This window comes from Herpailurus yagouaroundi, unplaced genomic scaffold (assembly GCF_014898765.1).
Source record: "Herpailurus yagouaroundi ecotype Mexico unplaced genomic scaffold, PumYag 77, whole genome shotgun sequence".
In the NCBI taxonomy this organism is placed as follows: domain Eukaryota; kingdom Metazoa; phylum Chordata; class Mammalia; order Carnivora; family Felidae; genus Herpailurus; species Herpailurus yagouaroundi.
The window spans coordinates 83,716,935-83,739,051 of NW_024412388.1; the positions used below are offsets into that span (position 1 = coordinate 83,716,935).

General features: G+C 35.5%; 1 protein-coding gene and 1 long non-coding RNA gene across 2 annotated transcripts in view; one reads left to right on the plus strand and one right to left on the minus strand.

Annotated features, from left to right (window-relative positions):
* DPYD (dihydropyrimidine dehydrogenase) overlaps nt 1–22,117 on the minus strand; it is an 891,530-nt gene that overhangs the window by 426,571 nt on the left and 442,842 nt on the right. The window contains exon 15 of the mRNA XM_040471061.1: nt 17,523–17,707. Coding sequence (XP_040326995.1) covers nt 17,523–17,707 — 185 coding nt within the window. The remainder of the gene's footprint in view (nt 1–17,522; nt 17,708–22,117) is intronic.
* LOC121027531 (uncharacterized) overlaps nt 11,385–22,117 on the plus strand; it is a 53,607-nt gene continuing 42,874 nt past the window's right edge. The window contains exons 1-3 of the long non-coding RNA XR_005788787.1: nt 11,385–11,599; nt 12,398–12,550; nt 19,675–19,771. This is a non-coding gene — a long non-coding RNA (uncharacterized LOC121027531). The remainder of the gene's footprint in view (nt 11,600–12,397; nt 12,551–19,674; nt 19,772–22,117) is intronic.

Below are 22,117 nucleotides of genomic sequence, written 5' to 3' on the forward strand. Positions count from 1 at the left end.
TACTCATTTTATTTATATTTCATTGTGATGTAACTACAATGGTCCCTATCTTGGGGTACAGCTGCTCTAGAAGCATCCATTCTGAGATTATTTTAGGGCAAAGAATAAATAACATTGTATAGGTACTTATGACTAGATTAATTCATAGGCAGGATTTATGCATTAATTAACTCCAGGTCAGTTACTTTGCCCTTTGAAGAAATATCTATTGAGAGGAAAAACTTGCAAAGCAGAAATTCATTTGGATTAGCTGCTTCCATGGTAGAAAGGCCTAGGTAGAGTGACTACAATTATAACATAAAATCAGATTTCAATTCTCCATTTTGAGAAATTACTATTTGTAATGAAAATTTTAGAAAAGATATGAGGCTATGGAAAAGTTTCTAAAAAATAATGATCCCATTTTATTCACTTCTTTAAAGGATTATATTCACATCGCTCTTAATAAAATATTTGTAACCTGAGTGTAGAGAAAGGCCACAAATTAAACATTAAGTCAAAACAATGTGTTCTTTTTCTTCATCTAAACATTACTTCCATCCCCGATTACCAGATCTTAAGCAACTTAAAGTAGCATCATGCAAAAATTCCTTCCTCTTCAACAAAAAAACTATTCCTCCCCCAGTTCTCCTCATTTACTTTATGACATGACCATTCATTCAGCTTAAGCCCAAAATATATAAATCATTCTTGATTCTTCTCTTTCATTACCCATTTCTCTTCTACCATCAAACCTAATGACTCTATCTTCAAAATATATGAATCCATGTACTTCTATCTATAGTCATTGCCATCATTATCTCTTACTGGGCTATTTCTTACTGCTCTTTACATTTTCCTTGCCTCCTACTAGAATCTACTCTCTACTTTGTACCAGGGCCTTTTAAAAACACAAATTTGATTATTTAAAACTTTTCATTCATTCAACATTGCATTTCATTAATATTGAGACTATTATAGCTTACAAGGTCATTCATAAGCTGGTCCTGTCCCCCTCTCCAAATTTACCTTATGCCACCCTCTATGTTAATACACCTATCAGTCACACAGGACTTCCACTAAACTCTATCTTTCGCTGGGTGTCTACAATTGCTATCCTCTCTTCCTAGCATGCTCTTTTGTATTCTTTCGTTTCCATTTAAACTTTACTCCTACCAGCTCTTTTAGCAACTGCTATGGACCTATTTGTATTCCCTCAGAATTCATATATTGAAGCCATAACCCCGAAGTGATATCATTTTGAGGTTGGGCTTTGGGGAGCAACTTAAGTTTAGATGAGGTCATGGAGGTGAGGTCCTCACGATGGGATTAATGCCTTTATAAGAAGAGACACATGTGAAGACACAGTGAGATGGGAACCACCTACAGCTAAGAAGAGAACCCTCATGAGAACCCCACCATGTCGGCACCCTGATCTCAGACTTTCAGCCTCTGGAACTAAAAGAAAATAAATTTCTAGTGTTTAAGCCACCTAGTTTATGGTATTTTGTTATGGCAGCCCAAGCTGAATAATATAGCAATCTAAAATAGAATCACCAATGAGTCAAGTGACCTTGTAAAATGTGTTTCCTAAATCTCATGTGCCCCATGATCTAAAATATTTCATAGCCATTTTTAATCTTTAAATGATATTTATGGAGTACTTACTATATGGTAGGCGTTGTGACCAGGTAGTAAAACACAGGAGTAAAAAAGGAACATTTTTCTGGTCTCATGGGTTTTACATTACAGAGTTATGGAGGGAGAGGGATCAAAAACATAGATGAGAGGGTGTGTGTGTGTGCATGCCTGTGTGCATGTGTGATGTTGTGATTTATAATAAGAAATATATATGGGGGGCAGGTGGGTAGCTCAGTCAGTTAAGTGTCTAACTCTTGATTTCAGCTCAGGTCATCATCTCACAGTTCATGAGATTGAGCCCCACATTGAGCTCTGGACTGACAGCAGGGAACCTGCTTAGGACTCTCTCTCTCTCTCTCTCTCTCTCTCTCTCTCTCTCAAAATAAATAAATAACACTTAAAAAAAAAGAAATGTATATTTGGTATTAATCCCGCTTCCAGTTCCTAAAACCATTGGAATTTCTGAAGTGATGAGAACAATGAAGGTCTTTTTTATGTTAATTAATGGAAGAAAGCATCTAAGGATGGGGGCTGGTTGCCAGGAGAATCAACCACATGGTTAGAGGGTTGGAACTTTCTGTCCCATCCCCTTGACCCCCTGACCTGCAGGGAGGTGAGAGGGGCTGGAGGTTGAATCAAGATTTAATCAATCCTGACTATGTAGTAAAGCTTCCATAAAAAACCAAAAGGACAGGGTTCAGAGAGCTTCTAGGTTGGCATATGAAGTGGAGATTTGAGGAACTGGAGGTTCTGCCATACCTTGCTTTGTGACATCTCTTCCACTGGCTGCTCCTGAGTAATATCCTTTTTGATAAGCCAGTGATCTAGTAAGTAAAATGTTTCTCTGAGTTCTGTGAGCCAATCTAGCAAATTAATTGAACCCAAGGAGGCGGTCATAGGAACCGCTGATCTATAAACAGTTGGTCAGAAGTACAAGTAGTAAACTGGACTTACAATTGGCATCCTGAGTTGGAAGGGGTCATAGGAACCCCTATCTGTATATAGCTGGTTGGTGAAAAACACAAGTGGTAACCTGGGCTTGCGAATGGGGTCTGAAGTGGCAGAGGAGGGCAGAAGGTGGGACAGTTTTACAGAAGAACTGTGCTTACTTGTGGGATCTGATGCTATCTCAGTGTAGACAGTAATGGAATTGAGTTAAACTGTAGAATACCCAACTGGTGTCCAAGCATTGCTTTGTGGTATGGGGAACCCCTACCCCCTCATACACAAACATTGCAGTTGGGTTCAGGAACGCAAAATAGTGTGTTTTCAAGTGGCTTCTCCTCAGAAACAGAATGAAGAGTATGTGTGAGTTAGGGAGTAGTGTGGCTAGGGGCAAGGGAAGTTTTCCATCTGGTGCCCATGGAGGCTTCTTTAATAAATAATATCTGAGCAATATGAGGAGGTGAGCAGAGACATGCATATACCAACAGTTTTGGTACACTCTCTGACTTTAAAATGAATGGTTCAATTTATCAACTGAGCTACTGTAATAAAATTGGTTTCTTTCACCTTCTACTAATTATAATATCATTCATTAAGAAAATAGCACACAGACTTTTACACAGAAGCTCTATGTCATACAACCCAAAGGGTTTGTTAAAAGGATAAACCAGTGAATTAACTTTAAGAAGTGGTTTTTAAGTTAGCCAAAGGTCCCCCCCAAATAATACATAACATGTTGACAAATTTTCAAAAGTGTCAATCAGTAGGGTAACAATTGCCATATTCACAGGCCCAGGGGCAAAGGTGGTGACGCTGCTGACAAGATGTCAATGTCTAGTGTAAGAAAAGCCTGGTGACCAGCACAGGGTGGTGCCTGACAGCAAATCCATGTAGCACAAAGAAGTCAGCATGATCAAGGTGAGAGTGATGAAGGTAAATAAAAGAGGCTGACATTTAAGAAAGGTGACAGCAGCAATGTTAAATATTAAGACTTGGAATAAAAAGCTCAAAATTGTAAGTCAACAACCTACCAGGCAATACCTGCTTTTGTGTTAACCTATTAACCCTGTATTTCTGGGAGAAGTCTCTAAAACAGGCTAAGGTGGGGTAGGATGCAGGGAAAAACTAATATAGTCGTTCAGGGGTCACTTCTGTGCCCAAATCAGGTTAGTAAGGCCACTTTAAAACTCATATGTCTCCTCTTTAAAACACCTATTATAAAGGATGGCTGTGAGGATCACACGAGAAAAATTATAATGCACTGGTATGCTCATTTTCATCCTTCTGTTTCCAGGATCACTGTACCCCACCACCTGTTTTGTCAGCCTAAGTAGTTATTTATCATCAATGAGCCACATGAATTTGTGAAATGTGCTTCCTAAACCTCATGTGCCCCATATTCTAAAGCATTTCCTTGGCATATTCAATTTTTCAATCATAGTTATCAAGTGCCTACCATATGGTAGGCATTTTATTGGCCAACCATCTACTATGAGGTAGGCATTGTTCTAGGCACTGAGGATACCACAGAGAACAAAACTGACAAACACTCACTTTGAAGGCTATGCTCCCATGAGATGTTGTCTGGCATATGGTGACTATGCAATGCAAGAGAAGTGATCCAAAAATGAAATAAGATCATTCTGAGGATTAGTTGCATGGATTGTAAAAGCTCAGTGCCATTTTTCTCATCCCTACTCCGGCACAGAGTTCTCTGATGATTGGCAGGGGCTTACGTATGTGTTCTGTCTTCCATATTCTCACCTGAAGCTTAACCAAAGGACACCATGAAGATGGGGCAGGATGAACACTGAAAAGAACACTAGGGCTGAGAATGGAAAAACTTGGGCTCTAGCCCCTGAATGCCATTACCATCAACACCTTAAGAAAGGCATTACAGGGACGCCTGGGTGGCTCAGTGGGTTGAGCATCCGACTTCGGCTCAGGTCATGATCTCAGAGTTTGTGGGTTCGAGCCCTGCATTGGGCTCTGTGCTGACAGCTTGCTCAGAGCCTACAGCCTGCTTCAGATTCTGTGTCTCCTTCTCTCTCTCTGCCCCTCCCCTGCTCATGCTCTGTCTCTCTCTCTCTCAAAAATAAATAAATGTTAAAAAAATTAAAAAAAAAGAAAGGCATTACATTTCTTCTGTTCTTTTCTATGGATGTTGTTTCTGTCTTTATCTCTTTGGGGATCTTTAACATATTTATTTTAAATCCCTTTCATACAGTTCTATTATTGTTCTTTTCTCCTGAGTGAATTTTCCTATATCTTGAGTTGACTCTGTTAAAATCTGTTGCTCAGTTTTCTGACCCATATATTAAATGGCTGAATCAAACATTTCCAGGGCCATATCCATCTCAGCAAAATTCAGCATATGTTTTCTAATTTTTAAAATGGGGTAGGGGAGGAAAGTAGTTACTCTGGTAGGTATAATTTTGAGTATAACGTGAATGTTAAGCCTCTAAAAAAATAATCAGCATATAATGGGTATTCCATAAATTAGATTCTTTATTTTTAACATATATAGCTTGGGTTTCAGAACCATAAAAAACTATAATCTTGTCTTTTTTTTTATGGATAAAGATAGTGAGGCTCAAGATAATGCATGTGAGATTTTAACAGCTTTAAGTCCTTGGGGCACCTGGGTGGCTCAATTGGTTAAGCATACAACTTCGGTCTAGGTCATGGTCTCACCATTCCCCGAGTTCGAGCTCTGCATCAGGATCTAGGCTGACAGCTCAGAGCCTGGATCCTTTTTTGGATTCTGTCTCTCTCTCTCTCTCTCTCTTTCGTGTCTCTCCCTCTGCCCCTCCCCTGCTCACGCTCTGTCTCTCTCTCTCTCTATCAAAAATAAATAAATATTCAAAAAAAAATTTTTTTAAGCTTTAAGTACTGGAGCTGAGAATTCCACCTCTGTGCTCAGAATTATAAGTGAGATAATCAAAAGGCAAGGTAACATTCCCAAAGATCCAAAGGCAGAATTAATGACCAACTAAGTTAGGATTTTAACCCAGCTCTCTTGACTTTTAGGCTTTCATTATACCATTTGTATCTAGATATTTTTCAATCTGATCTTTTACAATTTGTATATGGACTTTCCTAAAACACTGAACACAGAGGAACACAGTTCTGATTAAGTTTTGCATTTGAATTTTCCCCAGCAAGCTAAAGGTTTTCAGTGTTTTGTTCTATTGTGATATTCCCTCCCCCCGCCCACCCCTCAGTGCTACACAGCCCCAGGCAACAAGGTTTTGGAGATTTGGCCTTGAATTCTTAACACCTATAGCCCATTTGGACCCAACGACTTTGCAGTGGCTAATTTCTTTCATACTCCCTCAGCACATACTGAGGTCAGGTTCAGTATGGCATAGATCAGATTTTTCAGATTTTTTCTAACCATTCTAATCTTGAGTTATCTGCATGAACTAGCAATCTACTACTGTATTGGTAAGGATATATTCTGCCTTTATGGAGACAATTTCATTTTAAATTACTTTTCAGGTCAAACGTTGTCATTTAATAAAGGTTTGGAACCCTATATAAAGTCAATAAAAGGCATTAAAATTACTTATTAGTCACGGTATTTTCTTTCCCTATCACCAACTAGATAATTTTGTTTTCATAGCTCCATTAGATAAAGGCTCATTCCTCATTTTTTTCCCTTGATTTCCTTTTATAACATATAGATGTTATAAAAAAGTAAATTCCCCTTCATACACAAAAAGCCATGCATTATTACAAATAGAAATTTTAACAGAAATAAGTGTCAAGCTTCCGATTCTTAATAATTATTTTAAAATATTAGCTAGGGACTACAGCAAAAATGAACATGACTCGACCATCAAAAAGGCAAACCCTATAGACCATCTATAGGGTTTAATGTATGCTTACTTATAAACAAAATAACTTCATTTTTCAATGACTATAAGCAAATTTAACTTTACTATTTCTCACTGGAAGGGATAAAAATGAGAACACATGCACTTTCGATTCTAGTTCTGTCTAAAGGCATAGTTTCCCAACAAGAAATTGGGCTGAAGTCATTTCAATAGAGTGATCCTGACCAAGCGGAAAAGCTTAGCATGGAAACAGCATTTAGCCATGACATATTTCAATATTATTTTTTGGAGTCTATCACTATCTCAAATTGAATCCATTATGATTTAAAACTGCCTTTTTATTGATATTCATTGTTTTTCAACCTGACAGTGACCAATGATTCATATCAATCTTCTTTTAACACAGGAATTAAAGAGTTTGCAATATATCTTAAACTGAAGGACACTTTTTCAATAGGTCTCAAGATTTTAATACAGTTGTCATTTGAAAAGCCTTACGTCCTCTCAGTTGGAGAAGGGTTTAGGGAAGAAGCTAGCTCCGTCGATAAGATTGTTTTTATCTGAAGCAGTGGAGAATTCAAAAATTAGTATGACATATTGATGATGCCTCTTTTTTTTTTTTTAAGGCATTTTTTTATTCTCTAAGTGCAGGAACACTGCAGTTGGCTGTCAATCATTAAACCACAAAATGAAGTCCTTTGCCTGGCAAGGAGATCTGCAACTATACCAATACTGGTAAACTAACCACCAAATTATAGCCTTTTCTCTTGCCTCACCCAGATTTCACAGGGGCTGCACACCCAAATAAATGCCTCTTGGCTACCCATTCATCTAACAGCTGGAAAGATGACACTTGACATTTGGAAACTTTCCTGTGAAGATTGCTGCAAGGCTTTCCCATTAGCTTCCTGGTGAGACTGTAAGGTCGAATAAGCTGCCTCAAAACCTGCAAAGGGTAACGGAAATACTCTAATATTAAGCCTGTGCAATTTAAATTTCTAATTCTCAAATCATAGTTCTTCAGATATTGTAGAAACCACTGGTATATTTCAGGGCAAAAGAATGCCTTTGAAGATGTGAAATTAAAATATTTTAAGCAATGATAATGATAACAAGTGTCTTCAAAGTTGGCACTGAAGTTCTTCTAAGCAAGAGACTTGGGCATAGAAAAGTTATTCTAAGTTTGTTTTCTAAAATCCCAGACTGTCATATTTTTAGCAAGTGCTCACCTTTGTAGAGAACAGTAATCTTTAATATGAGCCACAGTAGCTATCATCCTTTAGATTTTATTTTCACATCATAAAAATTATCAGAGATAGCTTTAAAATCCTTACAATCCAACAGTGCAGGTTCTTTTTGAAAGTCAGTGAGTCCAATATAAAATAAAAATGTAAACATTCCATTATGAAGAAAATATTGTGATCTTATAAATCTTTCAAGTATAAACATTTGCCTTTGTCCTCTTTAGAAAGGTAATTCCTTTAAAAGAGATCCCCAAATCAAAAAGTTTTAATAACCTGACTGTTCACTGAAGATATTAGAAAGACAAAATCCCTCACATAATCTCCAACCCTAAAAGTGGCAGAAGGTGAAAGATTTCATTTATTGATAAGAATACACATAATTCAATTAGCTTTATAGCAATGATCCTTTCGTACTGCGCTCAATTTTTAATTCCCCATCTTCAAAGTGTCCTTACAATTTTCTATTCTTGTTTGTTAACCCAGTATTTTTCATGTGAAAGATTGACAAGAATGAATAGGCCTCTCTAAATGTTCAGTCATATGTCCAAAGGTAGATAAAATTAATAATATGATTAAAAAGGAAAATGAAACATTTAAAAAAATATATGCAGAAGGGCATTGAAGAAATAGGAGACATGAATGATGTAACTTTCAATCTTGAATGAATCACCATCTGGGACTGAAATCACTTTTTAAAAGTCAATTTAGTAATGCTGAATTGTACCTCATTAGCAACAATGACAGATAGGGATTCCTATGGATGTGCATCTCATGGCCTCAAATCACAAACCAACACTAGGGCAAGCCTAGTTTTCCCATGCCATTCATTCCATCAACAAATCCACCAAAAGAAGTCACAGCTCAAAGAAAGAAATGGAATAGTTAGCAATGACTGGACTCCTCCTTTCTCTTCAAACTAAAATCACAACTACCAGTTTGTACTTACTCGCTCTATGGTGGGATTTTGGCATGGATCTCTCTCCGTTAGGTACTGAAATCACAAATTCATTTCACATAGCCTATTGAACTGCAATCAGATGGTAATAACTTTCTGTCACTCTTGACCTGAGGCAAATTTGAACTAGTGACCAAGAGGTTAAAGGCTCTGTATCTCATTACTAATCCCCTGAGACACCTAGTTCCCTCAACAACTACTGATTCTTTTACACCTCAATCAAACCAAAAGAAAATACACAAAAACCTCGAGCAGTAGAAAAGTAGGTCATCAACGCAAGGAATTTATGATAGTTTTGAAGAATTTTACAAACATCTATTTTAAAATGTACCCATATACTATATACAACTGAGTAGAATGACATTAACTGTTACAGAACTTCATTATAATCTTCATTAAAATATCATATAAGCCTCACTGTAGAGCTGGAAAACACTGTAGAAAGGTAAAACTTAAAAGACACCTGTGCTCTGTGATTTTATAGGTTACAAAAGACATTTTAGTCCTAGTATGAAGCCAGAATATTTGTGTCTATCTTCTAAGATTATTCTGCCACAAGAATTAGTTTCAAGGGGAATTGACAAGCTGGAAGGAATAACATAGATTCATAAATAAAATCAAAACAGTATCAGGCACCTTAACACAGAATCTTATTATAGGAATACAGCATATTAAATAAAGGATACAGTTTGAGGAAGAAAAAAAGACTATCATTTGGGAGGATGCACATAGACAAACTCATATATGTAGGTGAACCATTGAAACTAAACCAAAATTAACTTTTTGTTGTTGATGAAAGCTGACCTCAAATGGTGGCAGTGAATAAATAATATTCTGTAACCATTCAACTTCAATTCAGTGACTCCTAAAGTCATTTGTAAACACAGCAACCAGAAGGTTTTTTGTTTTGTTTTGTTTTGTTTTGTTTTTAATGCTTAATGTCCCAAAGCCTCCTTTCTTATTCTCTGCAGTTCCTCATAGTCTTTGAATTTCACAGAAAGAATTCTACCTGGAAGAAACCAGGTCTTCTTTTCCTTTTCATTATTTACCTATATTTGAAGAATCTCTATATAATTTCTTTCCTTTATTTGAATTTCTATCCCTTCCTCTATGCTTTCCATATTTATTCTTCCACTAATAACGCTTGTCTTTTGTCACTCAATATTTATCTTTTTACCACTACAAGTGCTTTCCTTGCAGCAACATGTAAATTTAGTTGATTCCTTCCACTACTAGTAATAAATATTGTGGTGTTTTAATGTATCTAAGGGATAGTAAATTTAAATTAATAACATGGCTAAGGATTGCTCTAATGATGTAATCAAACCAGTAGGTTTTGAGATGATGGTTTCCATATATTTGGAACAATTTTATTTAACAAAATGTCCTATGTTGGTAAGATCATCTTCTCAGAACTACAAGGACTACTTCAGGGAAAACGAGCCTCTTATCTAGGATTAGAATTTAGAAGAATTTAACGTGTATTCTATTTCCACGTTGGTTCTTAGTAGGGGATGTACCATGACGAGATACACTCGATGTACCTCTACTTTTTGTAATAAAATTTGTTTATATGTTAATACTAAAACAAAGTAAATTCCCAATCTTTTAAACAATCGTATTTTGGTAAATTAGTAACATTTTTGTAAATTAATAATGACACTTTGTAAATACATTTGGTAAAGAAGGACCTTAGACACTTTACAGGTTCCCTTAACAAGTTGGTTGCATCTAACAGACTTATTATTGGATTAATTTCTTCTCTCCATTCCCTATGTGAGACATACAAAGGGAAAACAAGGAGTGTTGAATCTTTGTAATGGGTAGAGTACCCTGTGTGCCTATGGACTTCTTATTCCACCACTGAGTTGTGTATTTATTGAGTCAGTGGTATGTTCCTCACCCCATTTGTGTTGGTTATAAATGTAAAATAAAATCATATAAATTGAAGAGCTATAGGAATGTGAAAAGAAAGGGGGCTGATTCTGTGAAAAATAAGCTGAATGCTTTCAAAAGATATAATAAAGGGGAGTTGATGAAAAAAGAAGTCATTGCATCAAATAAGATGTGGGTTAAACAAATGAAATGACAAAAGACAACCATACAAAAATCCAGAAAATTGCTTGGTATGTTTCTTGAAGGTAGTGCTCTCCACTTTAAAAAACAAAACTAGAAGTTGTAGGTGGTATATTATGTATAGGTTTACACAAGAAACATGATAGAACTGGAACCCTTGGCTACAAAAGATCTCAACCCTTTTTTTTTTTTAAAGAAAAATGAAAAGGAGAAAATATCTATGTTTTAAAATAAAATGATATGTTTAACAATGTGTATATCCTTTTTACAATTTCCATTTTGACTTTTTCAAATTTATCAAGTAATTATTGATTTTTGTTTCATAGAATAAGAGACCTTTTTTATATTCTTATGTTTGTTTTTTAAAGGAATGTATTTGATTTAGCCAATTCATTGTTAATGAATGTTTTGGATTTACCTATATAATTAAAATGCTGCATCTTTATCCTCAATTAACAATTAGATTTACATGTTTAATTATATTAATTGAGCTAACTGTCCCTCTTTTATTTCTCTGGAAGTCAGGAGATGTGGAATATTAATAATCTTAGAACTTTTCTAGCCACTTATTCTGGTTAAGGTATATATACACATTTTAAGTGGTTATTTATTTTTGAGAGAGAGAGAGAGACAGAGAGAGAAAGAAAGCATGTGCACATGGGAACAGGGAAGAGGAAGGGGCAGAGAGAGAGAGGGAGAGAGAGAATCCCAAGCAGGCTCCACACTGCCAGTGTAGAGCTTGATGTGGGGCTCAAACCCATGAATTATGAGATCATGACCTGAGTCATGACCTGGGTCATGGTAACCAAAAAATGTACAATGTGTAATAGAGGCTAAACAAATAGTAGTAGTTATTACAACTAACAAGTAAATATAACAGTTCGTTCCAAGGAGGATAAAAACCAAGGACCACTTCTTTCGTGAGTCTTCTCTAATAGCTCTAGCTAACATTGATCTCTGTCTTTGACTACTTTAGTACTTATTGGTTTCACTAAATTTAGCTTTCCTTCATGTATATCATATATTTGTTTTCTATTTCACATTGGTAATCCTTGAATTCACATTGTTGTAAGCACCTTTAGAGAAGAAAGGTCATAGTTTATGCAGCTAATTTCCTTTTTTCCCAGTACAGAACTTTTATCTATCCACCTGTCCACATACATGTGCCCATACACACAGATACGTACACACAGACCCCCACACGTGCACACTGGTTAAATAAACGAATCCACTGGAAAGACTCAAGCGAAAGTGCAAATGAATTTTAAAACACAATTTTTTTGTGTCGCTATAGTCACTCTTGCAGTTACATACTCTTTCTTTGGGTACACTACCCAAATTATCTCAGATATTCAGTAATTCTTATTTAAGCAGAAGAAAAAAACAAATAAGCCTGGACTCCTAACATCATAATATTATAAACACCAAAGGTGAAGTCATATTGGATCATTTATTGGTACCACTAAATAAAGACAAGTAAGTTTCATATTAAAATAATGACTTCTAAAGAGAGAAATGTTGACAAATTGGAAAATGTTTTTCTCTGTATTAATACAAGATCTGACACTCTCACTTTTTATGCAAACAACTCCTACCACATTCCTGCCTCATTACATACCCCTGATTAAAATCCTAAACTGGGCATTCTTATCATGTTCTAACCCCAGTATGATTATAGATCTTTTCTCTCATTTTTCCTACGTATTATCTATGTTTAGGGACTCCACTACCCAGAATGCCTTTTGGTGAAATTAAAAGAAGCCATTGCACAGGTGCAAGGCTTAAAGAAGAAGCAGAAAGCACCTTTGTGAAAATTCAAGGAAGGCACTCCTTACTCTGAATAGAAGCAGCACAAAAGATACCATTGTTAGGTGAGTGGAGCCTGGTCAGATTTCAGTCAACGAGTGCCCGTTCTGTGAGTACCCCTGTGCAGTGAGTAGGATCTATAGTCTTATCTGTCAGCCCCTTTAAGTTCCAGTAGTTCAAATCACTCAGGTTTTCTTATCCTCCTTCTTTATTTGTATCTTGATTTTTGCGAAGCCTTTGCTGACTCCACATTCTATACCCACATCCAGAGAGAATCAATCATTATCTCTTCTATGTCATCCTGTGCCATTACATTTTTTATTAGTGCATTTATTATATTGTATTAGATGTATGTTTACACAACTGTCTTCCCTACCAGACTGTGAGATTTTTAATGGCAAGCTTCATGTTTTAACTCACATTTATAAATCTACTGATGAGTACTATCTAAAGAAGATAGCACTATTTTTTTAATGTTTATTGAATGAATGAATGAATTAATTAATTAATGATTCCACACATGAATGACTATGTGGATAGACAGCTGGATGTATATGGATGAATAAATAAATGGCTAGATGAAATGCTTTTATAATTACCTGAAATAGCTTCTTTAAATCTTCATCTGTTAAAATCTTATACTATTTTTCTTTTCAAAATCTCCTATTATATATTTCTTCTCTAATACCATTTTAACAACTCTAATGATCATTACTCATTTATTAATAAATAGTTTATTTTTCCCTGAAAAGACCATGCCCTGAAGTGATGAAGTAACTTGCCTGAGGTCACATGGTTCAAAACTGTTAGAACTGGGTTTGAAATCAGGTCTATTTAATTCAGAGTCTAAATTTCCAGCTGCTGTATTTGTTACCTCTCTTCATTTATTCACCTTGGTACTCTCCCAAAGCCAAGTGCCTTGAGTCCAGCAGCTGGTACTCAGTAAGTGGTAACTGGTCAAATTAACTAAAAAAATTTAAGTGGAGCTCTCTTCAGACAACTATGGGAATTACTGAAATCCCAACAGGGATATCTTTAAATAACCACATGTGTCTGAAAAAGCATATTACAAATAAATCCAAAATATCCAATCACAATAAATGCATGCATGAATTAATACTATAATGTGGGTATTAAATCATTTTTAAAGTATACTATCTAATGTTACATTTCCTCCCAAACTAACACAAAACATAAGATAAGCAGTGATAAACCTTCATTCATGAATACATTAAGGCATTATAAAATTTTTCTTAACGAATGTTGCACTTGAAGGAAACATTATTTATTTACAGTGTTAATGAACTTACATAACAAACTCATTAGTTTTCTTAACTCCTCTTTCAATTCCTTTAACATGAATTATCTCACTCTATGCATTTCTCCTATTTAATAGATGAATACGCTCTTTATTTTGAGGGCATAACAATACACAAGCATGGTCACTGGCTTGTAGAGACAGATCAGTAGGCAGGCTTCCCTCAGGAAACAGAGCTACAGAACACAAAGGAGGAACGTGTTTCTGAAAGCAGAGGAGGACTCAAAGGCTGAAGGGCAGGTAGGATCTAGACAGATGACATGAGTGGAGTAGGGGAAAGGCCCAGATTCAGGAGAAATCTTGGTGTGCTGGGGAAAATGCAAGTTGGCATCATAAGTTAAGGAGTTTGGGCTTTATCTTGACTGCAAAAAGGAGCTTCTGAAGGGTTTTAAATGAGGAAATTAGGATCAAACTTATATTCTAGAAAGATGACCCTGGTGGCAGCATAGGCTCATCGGATTTGACAAGGGAAGAAGTGGAGGCAATTTGAAGAGGTGATAGAGGCCAGAACTAAGTTAATGACAGTGTGGAGAAATAAAAATCTCACTTTGTCTATATGTTCCTTTTTAGTCTTATCACTGCTTAGCACTTTGCAACCAACAGGCAGGAAGGTGGAAGTGTTGATTTTACTTGACAGAGATTTTACCTGCCTTCCATTTCTACTCCATCTTTAAAATGCAATTCAACACTTTGTTTGACAAGTCTAAACCCTTCAGCCAAATCCAAAACTCTTACCGGTCACGAATTTTTTATTTTATATTTCAAACACTATCGTTCCTAGCAATATGTATTTTTAAAGCACGTGTACTTTTCTTTTTCATCATACCTCAAAGTCTGTTTCTTTTATGGGTAAGGAGAAGCTAAGTAAAATGACTGCTCATTTTTTTCAGTACACATTTATTATATTCAGGGAAGTAAAAAGATAAAAGTAAAGTCAAAAGAAAAACATCTTTAGAAATGCTTTCGAATGAAAATTGTGAAGTAGTACAAAACCACCATAATCACAAAGATAGTAAATATTCTCTATGTACTTTAATTTAAAATCTATAAATAGATTTAAATATTTAGAAAAAATTAACACATGCCCTTTGTACTGTCCTTCATTCAATTTTACCTTTCAGTTCTCTTTAGCATCTCTGCCTTCCCATCATTTTTAGTTCTGCGAACTGAATTCATGCATTCACTAGGTTGAAACCTAGTACAAGAGCCTTCTCTCTCATCTCCTGACTCTCTTTTCATTTCTTCAAGAAGTTAACAGATTGGTCAGTGAGATGTCTGGTCAACCAAAAATTGTATTCGGCCCCAAAAACAGGCAAATTAAAATAATCATATGAAAGAGTCATTATAGAGATAGAATTGACCAGATATACAGAGAGAGAAGAGGAAAATAAAATTTGATAAAAAGTTCCTAAGTAAAGATGTACACAACAGTGTTATTTTATATTAAGAAAAAGGTGTGTGTGTAAACACACTAGTGTAAATCTTCCAACCATATTTTCTTTAGAAGTATCTCTTATTCTGAGACTGTGTTGTTTCCTACTTCTCTCATAAACTTCCTTACTAATATATTTCTTGTATATATAATATAGTAAATGTTATAACATGTTTAAGGGCTTACTTTAATGCCATTACACAGTGAAATAAGAAGCTGTCAGTCCTATTTTGGTTTTGAAATTGATTTGAAAACTGTATTAGTCTGAGTAATCTAGAAATCAGTAAGCTAGAAGTCTGAACAGGGGTACCTGGGTGGCTCAGTCAGTGAAGCAACTGGCTTCCGCTCAGGTCATAATATCATGGTCTGTGAGTTCGAGCCCTGCATTGGGCTCTGTGCTGACAGCTCAGAGCCTAGAGCCTGCTTCGGATTCTGTGTCTCCCTCTCTCTCCGCCCCTCCCCTACGCATTCTCTCTCTCTCTCTCTCTCTCTCAAAAACAAATAAACATTAAAAAAAATAGAAATCTGAGGAACACTGATGTAGAGGATTTGAAGCTGGGTACCAGAAACGTTAAATACTGGAGGTGGAACAGGTTCGGGAGCGCATATTTAGTTTAAAGCAGCGAATGAGAAGTGTAGGTAACCAAGTGGAGATGTCCAGTGAGTCTGAACTACACATCAGCACACAAGTAAAGATTTCCAGAGGACAGCTGGAACATGGAAGAACACAGATGGAAAAAACACAGATGAGAGAGTTATGCAGGAGAAGGTGCAATGGGGATCCTTGAGAGTACTGTGACAATAAGTAAAATGAGGAAATCGAACTACAGGGTGATAAGTTTTATGACGGAAAGAGCAAAAGGAGCCAATTTAGGAGTCCATCCTAGGCAGTCAAACAGCTCCTCTGTGTACGTCTGAGGCCATGGGGACTCTCCAAAGTACAGGTGCTCCAGAGACTGGAGCTGGAGCCACAACCAGCTTTTCTGCTTTGGGTTTCCAGGTTTCTGCCTGTTAAATTGCATTCCTTTTCCTTTTTTTTTTTTTTTTTCCTAGCCTAGTTCCTTCTGACTTATACTGATTTGGAGAGCATTATTAATTTTACATTTGTCATCTCCACAACACATTGTTTCCTAAATCACACTTTTGTCTCTATGCATGACCCAGAGGCTGGTTACACTCGTTCTTAGAGCCCTGTATTTCTGGGATACCATATTATGCCCAGACCACAACATCCCAAGCCCCACTACTCAGAGACGCTGGGCTGAGGTGGGAATAGGTCAGTGAATTGAGCCTAAAAAGATGATATAATCAGTACTGGGTCCAGGCTCTACCTAGTAGATAAGTAGTTCCTGCCCAGATTACAGAAAAAGTAGGGAGACAACCAGAAAAGACTAAATGGTCATGGCAAAGTGGAAGAAAACTATTCAAGGAAACATTAAAGACAAAGTAAATTTTATTACCATGTGAGAAACAAACAAAAGAAACTGAAAGAAGAGAGGCAGACAGCATGTTATGAATAGGGAGTCTTTCCTGAATAGGAAAAAAAGAAGAATTTTATTAACAAGAGCAAATTTTTCCAGAAACATTTTATATAAAGGAGATCACTATATCTGTGTTTAATTAAATTATAGAGCAAGAAGAAAACAAAGCATTTTGTCAAAAAAAAAGACAACTGAGGTCTAGTAATTATGGCTTTTTTCCCCCACGACCCTCTAGTTACTGTAAGAGTATGTTTGACTTTATATTTTATCATTTTTACATTCTGCATTTGTATCATGAACCTAACTAGTGAAAAATTACAATTGAAATTTATAAAATACTTGTTTTCTTTTCAATTAGGTACATAATTGGTACACAATTAGGTACATAATTTGGGAAGTGGATAGGAACTCATCTGATTCAAATGGACAGACAACATGGTATTCTGGACTGTGTAAGATCATTAGGAATATAGATCTTATCTGCTATCATCTTGTGTACCATCCAGATTTGATAAATGTATTATCTATGTCTTTAAGCCATTAATAAATATTTTGAAAACAGCAGAACTAGTAACCTCATGGCATTTCCCTGTAGAAATGCACACTGAACTCTCAATCAATTAAACAGTTCTGCTATCCAGTCCATGTTAAAAATATTCTATCCAACTTAATATATGTATATAACGTATTTCATATATGGTTATTATATGTCATATATAAATGCTGTCATGAATGAGTAGCAAAAATAAATGAGGAAGTATGTATCCATTGGAAAAAAATGGCTGAAAGTGATGGCAAATGCCTACCTGTATATATTTGTGAATGTACCAAGAAGCCTGCTTTCCATCATTCACTGATTCCACTGTAGTGTTAGCCACACCAACAATATCACCACCTGCAAACACCCATGGTTCACTGGTTTGCATAGTTTCTGGATCTACTTCTGGGAGATTCCATCTGTTAAATTTTAGAGGGCTCAAGGCTTCTTTTACTGTAAGAAAAAAAAAGTGAAAGATAAGAGGCAATGACTGATTTGTGCATCACATAACAATAATTTGAAAATTAAAAAAATTATGACTTAATTATTGTTCTAGGGACTCAAACAACTGGTTTTAATGAACCATAAAAATGGAAAGTTAATGAAATATCTGAGTTAATAATATATTCAAGGCATACTGATTTAACCAATTCAAAGTATACATCACAGGTAGGTATTAAAGACTACATATTTGGGCAATACTTCAGCTCTGGTATTTATGTATAAGAAGTACAGATCCATGAAGAAGGAAAGTACAGCCTTTCACATGTTTGAATGTGCATATAATCCATTTAAATCCCTTTAAATGAATATAAAATGAATTTTCTAAAATTTTGTTTGTCTATACCATTATTTTCACAAATACGATATCACTCATAAGATCCTAAATTTGTTCCTGTGTGTCACAGATGTAAGTTATATTGTGAATTTGGGTGAATGGCCAGTCTCCTTTCGCAACAAGAAATTCTATAAACAAAGCCTTCTACATTTTCACCAAATTATTCGCACCTAATGCTAAGCAATTTGATGGACCCACAATATATCTACATAAGCCATCAATTTCTTTTAAAAAATTTTTTTAATGTTTTACTTATATTTAAGAGAGAGAGACAGAGCACGAGCAGGGAAGGGGCAGAGAGAGAGATGGAGACAGAATCTCCATCAGTGCAGAGCCCGAAGTGGGGCTGGAACCCACCAACCATCAGATCATGACCTGAGCCGAAGTCGGATGCTTAACCGACTGAGCCACCCAGGTGCCCCCCAATTTCTTTTTATTTTATAGAAATCAACAAATGCAAACACTACCATTGGTTCCTTGTGGAAACTGCTCTATAAAAGAATTTTAAGTTATTTGCTGTGCTCCAGTAAATCTAAATGTGTCATGGAAAAGGAAGACTGAGTTCCTTTAAGAAAAATATCTAAAGTGGGGCGCCTGCGTGCCTCAGTCCGTGAAGCGTCCCACTTTGGCTCAGGTCATGATCTCACGATCCATGAGTTCGAGACCCGTGTCTGGCTTTGTGCTGACAGCTCGGAGCCTGGAGCTGCTTTGGATTCTGTGTCTCCCTCTCTCTCAGCCACTCCCCCGCTCATTGTCTGTCTCTTTCTGTCTCAAAAATAAACATTAAAAACAAATTAGAAAAATATGTAAAGGAATCTTTGAGTAGACACATAATCCAGATATTTGGAAGAGATCACAGAATGTAAGTTATAGAAAGGGTTTAACAAGAGAAGGGCATAAAGGTAGATAGCACCATATATAATGGAGCAAACTGAGCCAGTGTTTAGGATTAAATGTTCTCTCCAGGTTTTCCTGTCATGGATTTTAAGTACAGCATCTCAAGACAGACTTGTGGAGCTAGTCTTTAATTCAAAAGAGAATATAACAACTTAAACTAAAGAGACTGTAAGATTTTGGAACACAAAAGTTAGTTGTTTAACAAATTAATGAGTTAGTTTAAAGGAAAATAAGCAAATGTTAAAAAAATGTTATTCTGATATCTAAAACAATTTCTTCTCAATAAAAATGGAAAAACAAGACACAAAAATAAACCTTTGTAGTTTTTCTACTTGAAAAATATTAGAATTTTAGAAAACTATTGAGGAATTACTTTGTGTGTTCCCTACAAGACTGTAGGTTCCATGAGAATAGCAATGTGTCCATGCTATTGGGTACTGTACCACAAAGCCTAGTACAGTACTTGTAGCATAAGAGACACACAATTCAGTAGATGAGTGAATGAATGAGCGAATGAACGAGCAGCTGGATTAATGCTATTGTGCTCAGGTTTTTATTCAAAAATCTAATACTGTTTATATCTCTGATGTGATTTCACCTTTCATCGAGAGTAAAATTAAATATTCATGTAATTATTTTCAATGCAGAATGGCATTTTGAGAAGATTTTTCTAATGTCTTTAAAGGTCACATGAAAAGACACCTTTATCATTTGTTCCCCACATCATAACAGATCATCACTACCATCTGTTGATAGTTATCTGAGTTGCAAAAAAGTCAACGGTGAGTATGGCTTGTCAGTTCAACCTGTTGTAATAATGGTAACTGGAACATACCATCATTGAATGGTTTATGTAATGGGAAATAGAGTAAAAAATAATTCTCCTGTATAAGAAATGACCTTATTTGTCCAAGACTTTGGTACAACTTTGCTCTATATAGAGAACTGAAATAAAGATTTTTAAATGAGAAGGAATTCAAAATTATTTCACCAGGAGATCAAAGCCCTTTTATACATTTTTCTCATTTTTTTACAGAAGTATCCTTGAAGGTTAGCACAGATTTCACTCTAAGCTTGAGCAAGGTAGGGATTATGCCTTAGTTATCTTTGATTTCCCTTAGCAGCTATTAGAGTCAAAGACATATATACTGTGAAGTTATTGAAGCTTAAGCTTCAGGCTCTCTCACTTGCATGGTCCTTTTTTAAGGCCCTGTACCTAAATTTGAATTTGTAATTTTTTTCTCTTAGATAAAAGAATCCTCAAATTATATAAGCTTCAGGCCTCATAAAAGTTAAACTTACCATTAAATACAGTGCGTTATACACAATATGTGCTGAATAAATGCTCATTGAATTAAACTGAAGTTCTTGATTAATGCATTTTATAATTTCTTATGACTTAAAAATGTAAATAGTATGATTTACTTTACTATTAGAGCTCTATCACTAACTCAGTCATTTACAATAAAATAGAGGGAAAGCAATGGGGGGAGATAATCCATCAATTTATTGAAACTTTGACTCAGTTTATGGATCCAAATAATACCTTTTATGACTTCAATGACTCTTTTGAGATATAGCAGTTATTTCTATTATTTAACCATATTTTGTAAGCTCCAAAGTATTCAATTTAGAACTGAAATCAAGGATTCAGTGGAAAAAAATCCATGTGCATATTATGCATAATTTGTCAAAAAGAAGTTCTTTTGTTTAGCTGTTTCTTACGAGGAAGACTTTCATCCTCCTCATCATTGTAACTATCCTTCTATGAACTCCTCACACACAGCTCACTTACATCTCTGCTGATACATTTAAGTTGAAATACAATGAAAATAAATCTCAGAAGCACATCTTCTGTTCTGCCTTTATCTAGCTTGGAAGGAGTGAAAGCATAAGTGGATGAAAAATGTATATTTACATTTGCAAACCAAATAACTACTTGCTATTTCCTATGAAGTGTTAAATGAATATTAATAGAAGGACTGTATTTTTTTTCTTCCTTGTTTATAAAATAACGGGATATGAGCACTTTTACCACAGATTTCCATGAGATTGCATCTTGATGGAGACTGCAGCATATGTCCCAATAGCTCCAGAGTTGAACAGAAAAAGAACTTGAAAAAGAACCCTAAAACATGCTTATTCACAGTCTATATTATTCTGCAAATGGGAGAGAAATGTGTTAAGTGATATGGTGCCTGGAATTTTATGCAGTCTTTAAAAAGAACGAAAACATCCTTAATTCATACCAAACACTCAAGATTTATGTTAATTTTCTGCTTTAATTACTACTATGTTCGAATGAGCTTATTTAAAAAACAAAGACACTCTGAGGTAGCTTTAAAACAAGAAATGGTTTTGAAATAGGAACTTTTAGTCAATTTAATGTTATGCATGAAATGATTTTTTTATATAGACTTAATTGTATTGTGACACACAAGTTCTTCAATAAGCCACAGCTTAAAATTGCAGAAACCGTCCCTCAGGGACACATCACTAGCAGATGCAGATTGCCAAGGTCAATTAAACTGATGTAGCTGTGCTGTCATATACGTAGAAGAGAAACCCACAAGCATATGACAAGTATATTTCTCAGTATTTATAAAAAGATGTCAAGAATGTTATATTTTAGTACATAAATATAAATTAATTCTGCATAAACAATAAAACAATACAACAGGAATCATAATGAAGAAGGATTATTAGTATTCTTTGAAGTGTTTGATATGCTATAAAACAATAGGGGGATAAAAAATTTCAACATTTATAATAAAATGATATTTTGAAAACATGGATGAATTCATCTATATGCTTGTTGTTTAATTTTGCATAACCTATTAGCCAATAGAACCAAAGCACATGAAACAAAAAGGCGAGCTGAGGCAATAATCTCAGTGATTCAGAGCTGAAAGCAAAATCTCACCAAGAGCAAATGAATTCTAATTACAGGGCCAGGATATCAGAGTTCTGTTTCAATAGAATAATCTGGGGTAAGGAAAGGAAAGAACCAGAGAATGCCTTCCACTAAAAATATCAATTCCTGGGGCGCCTGGGTGGCTCAATCGGTTGAGCATCCAACTTCAGCTCAGGTCATAAATCTCACAGTTCATGGTTCGAGCCCCACATCA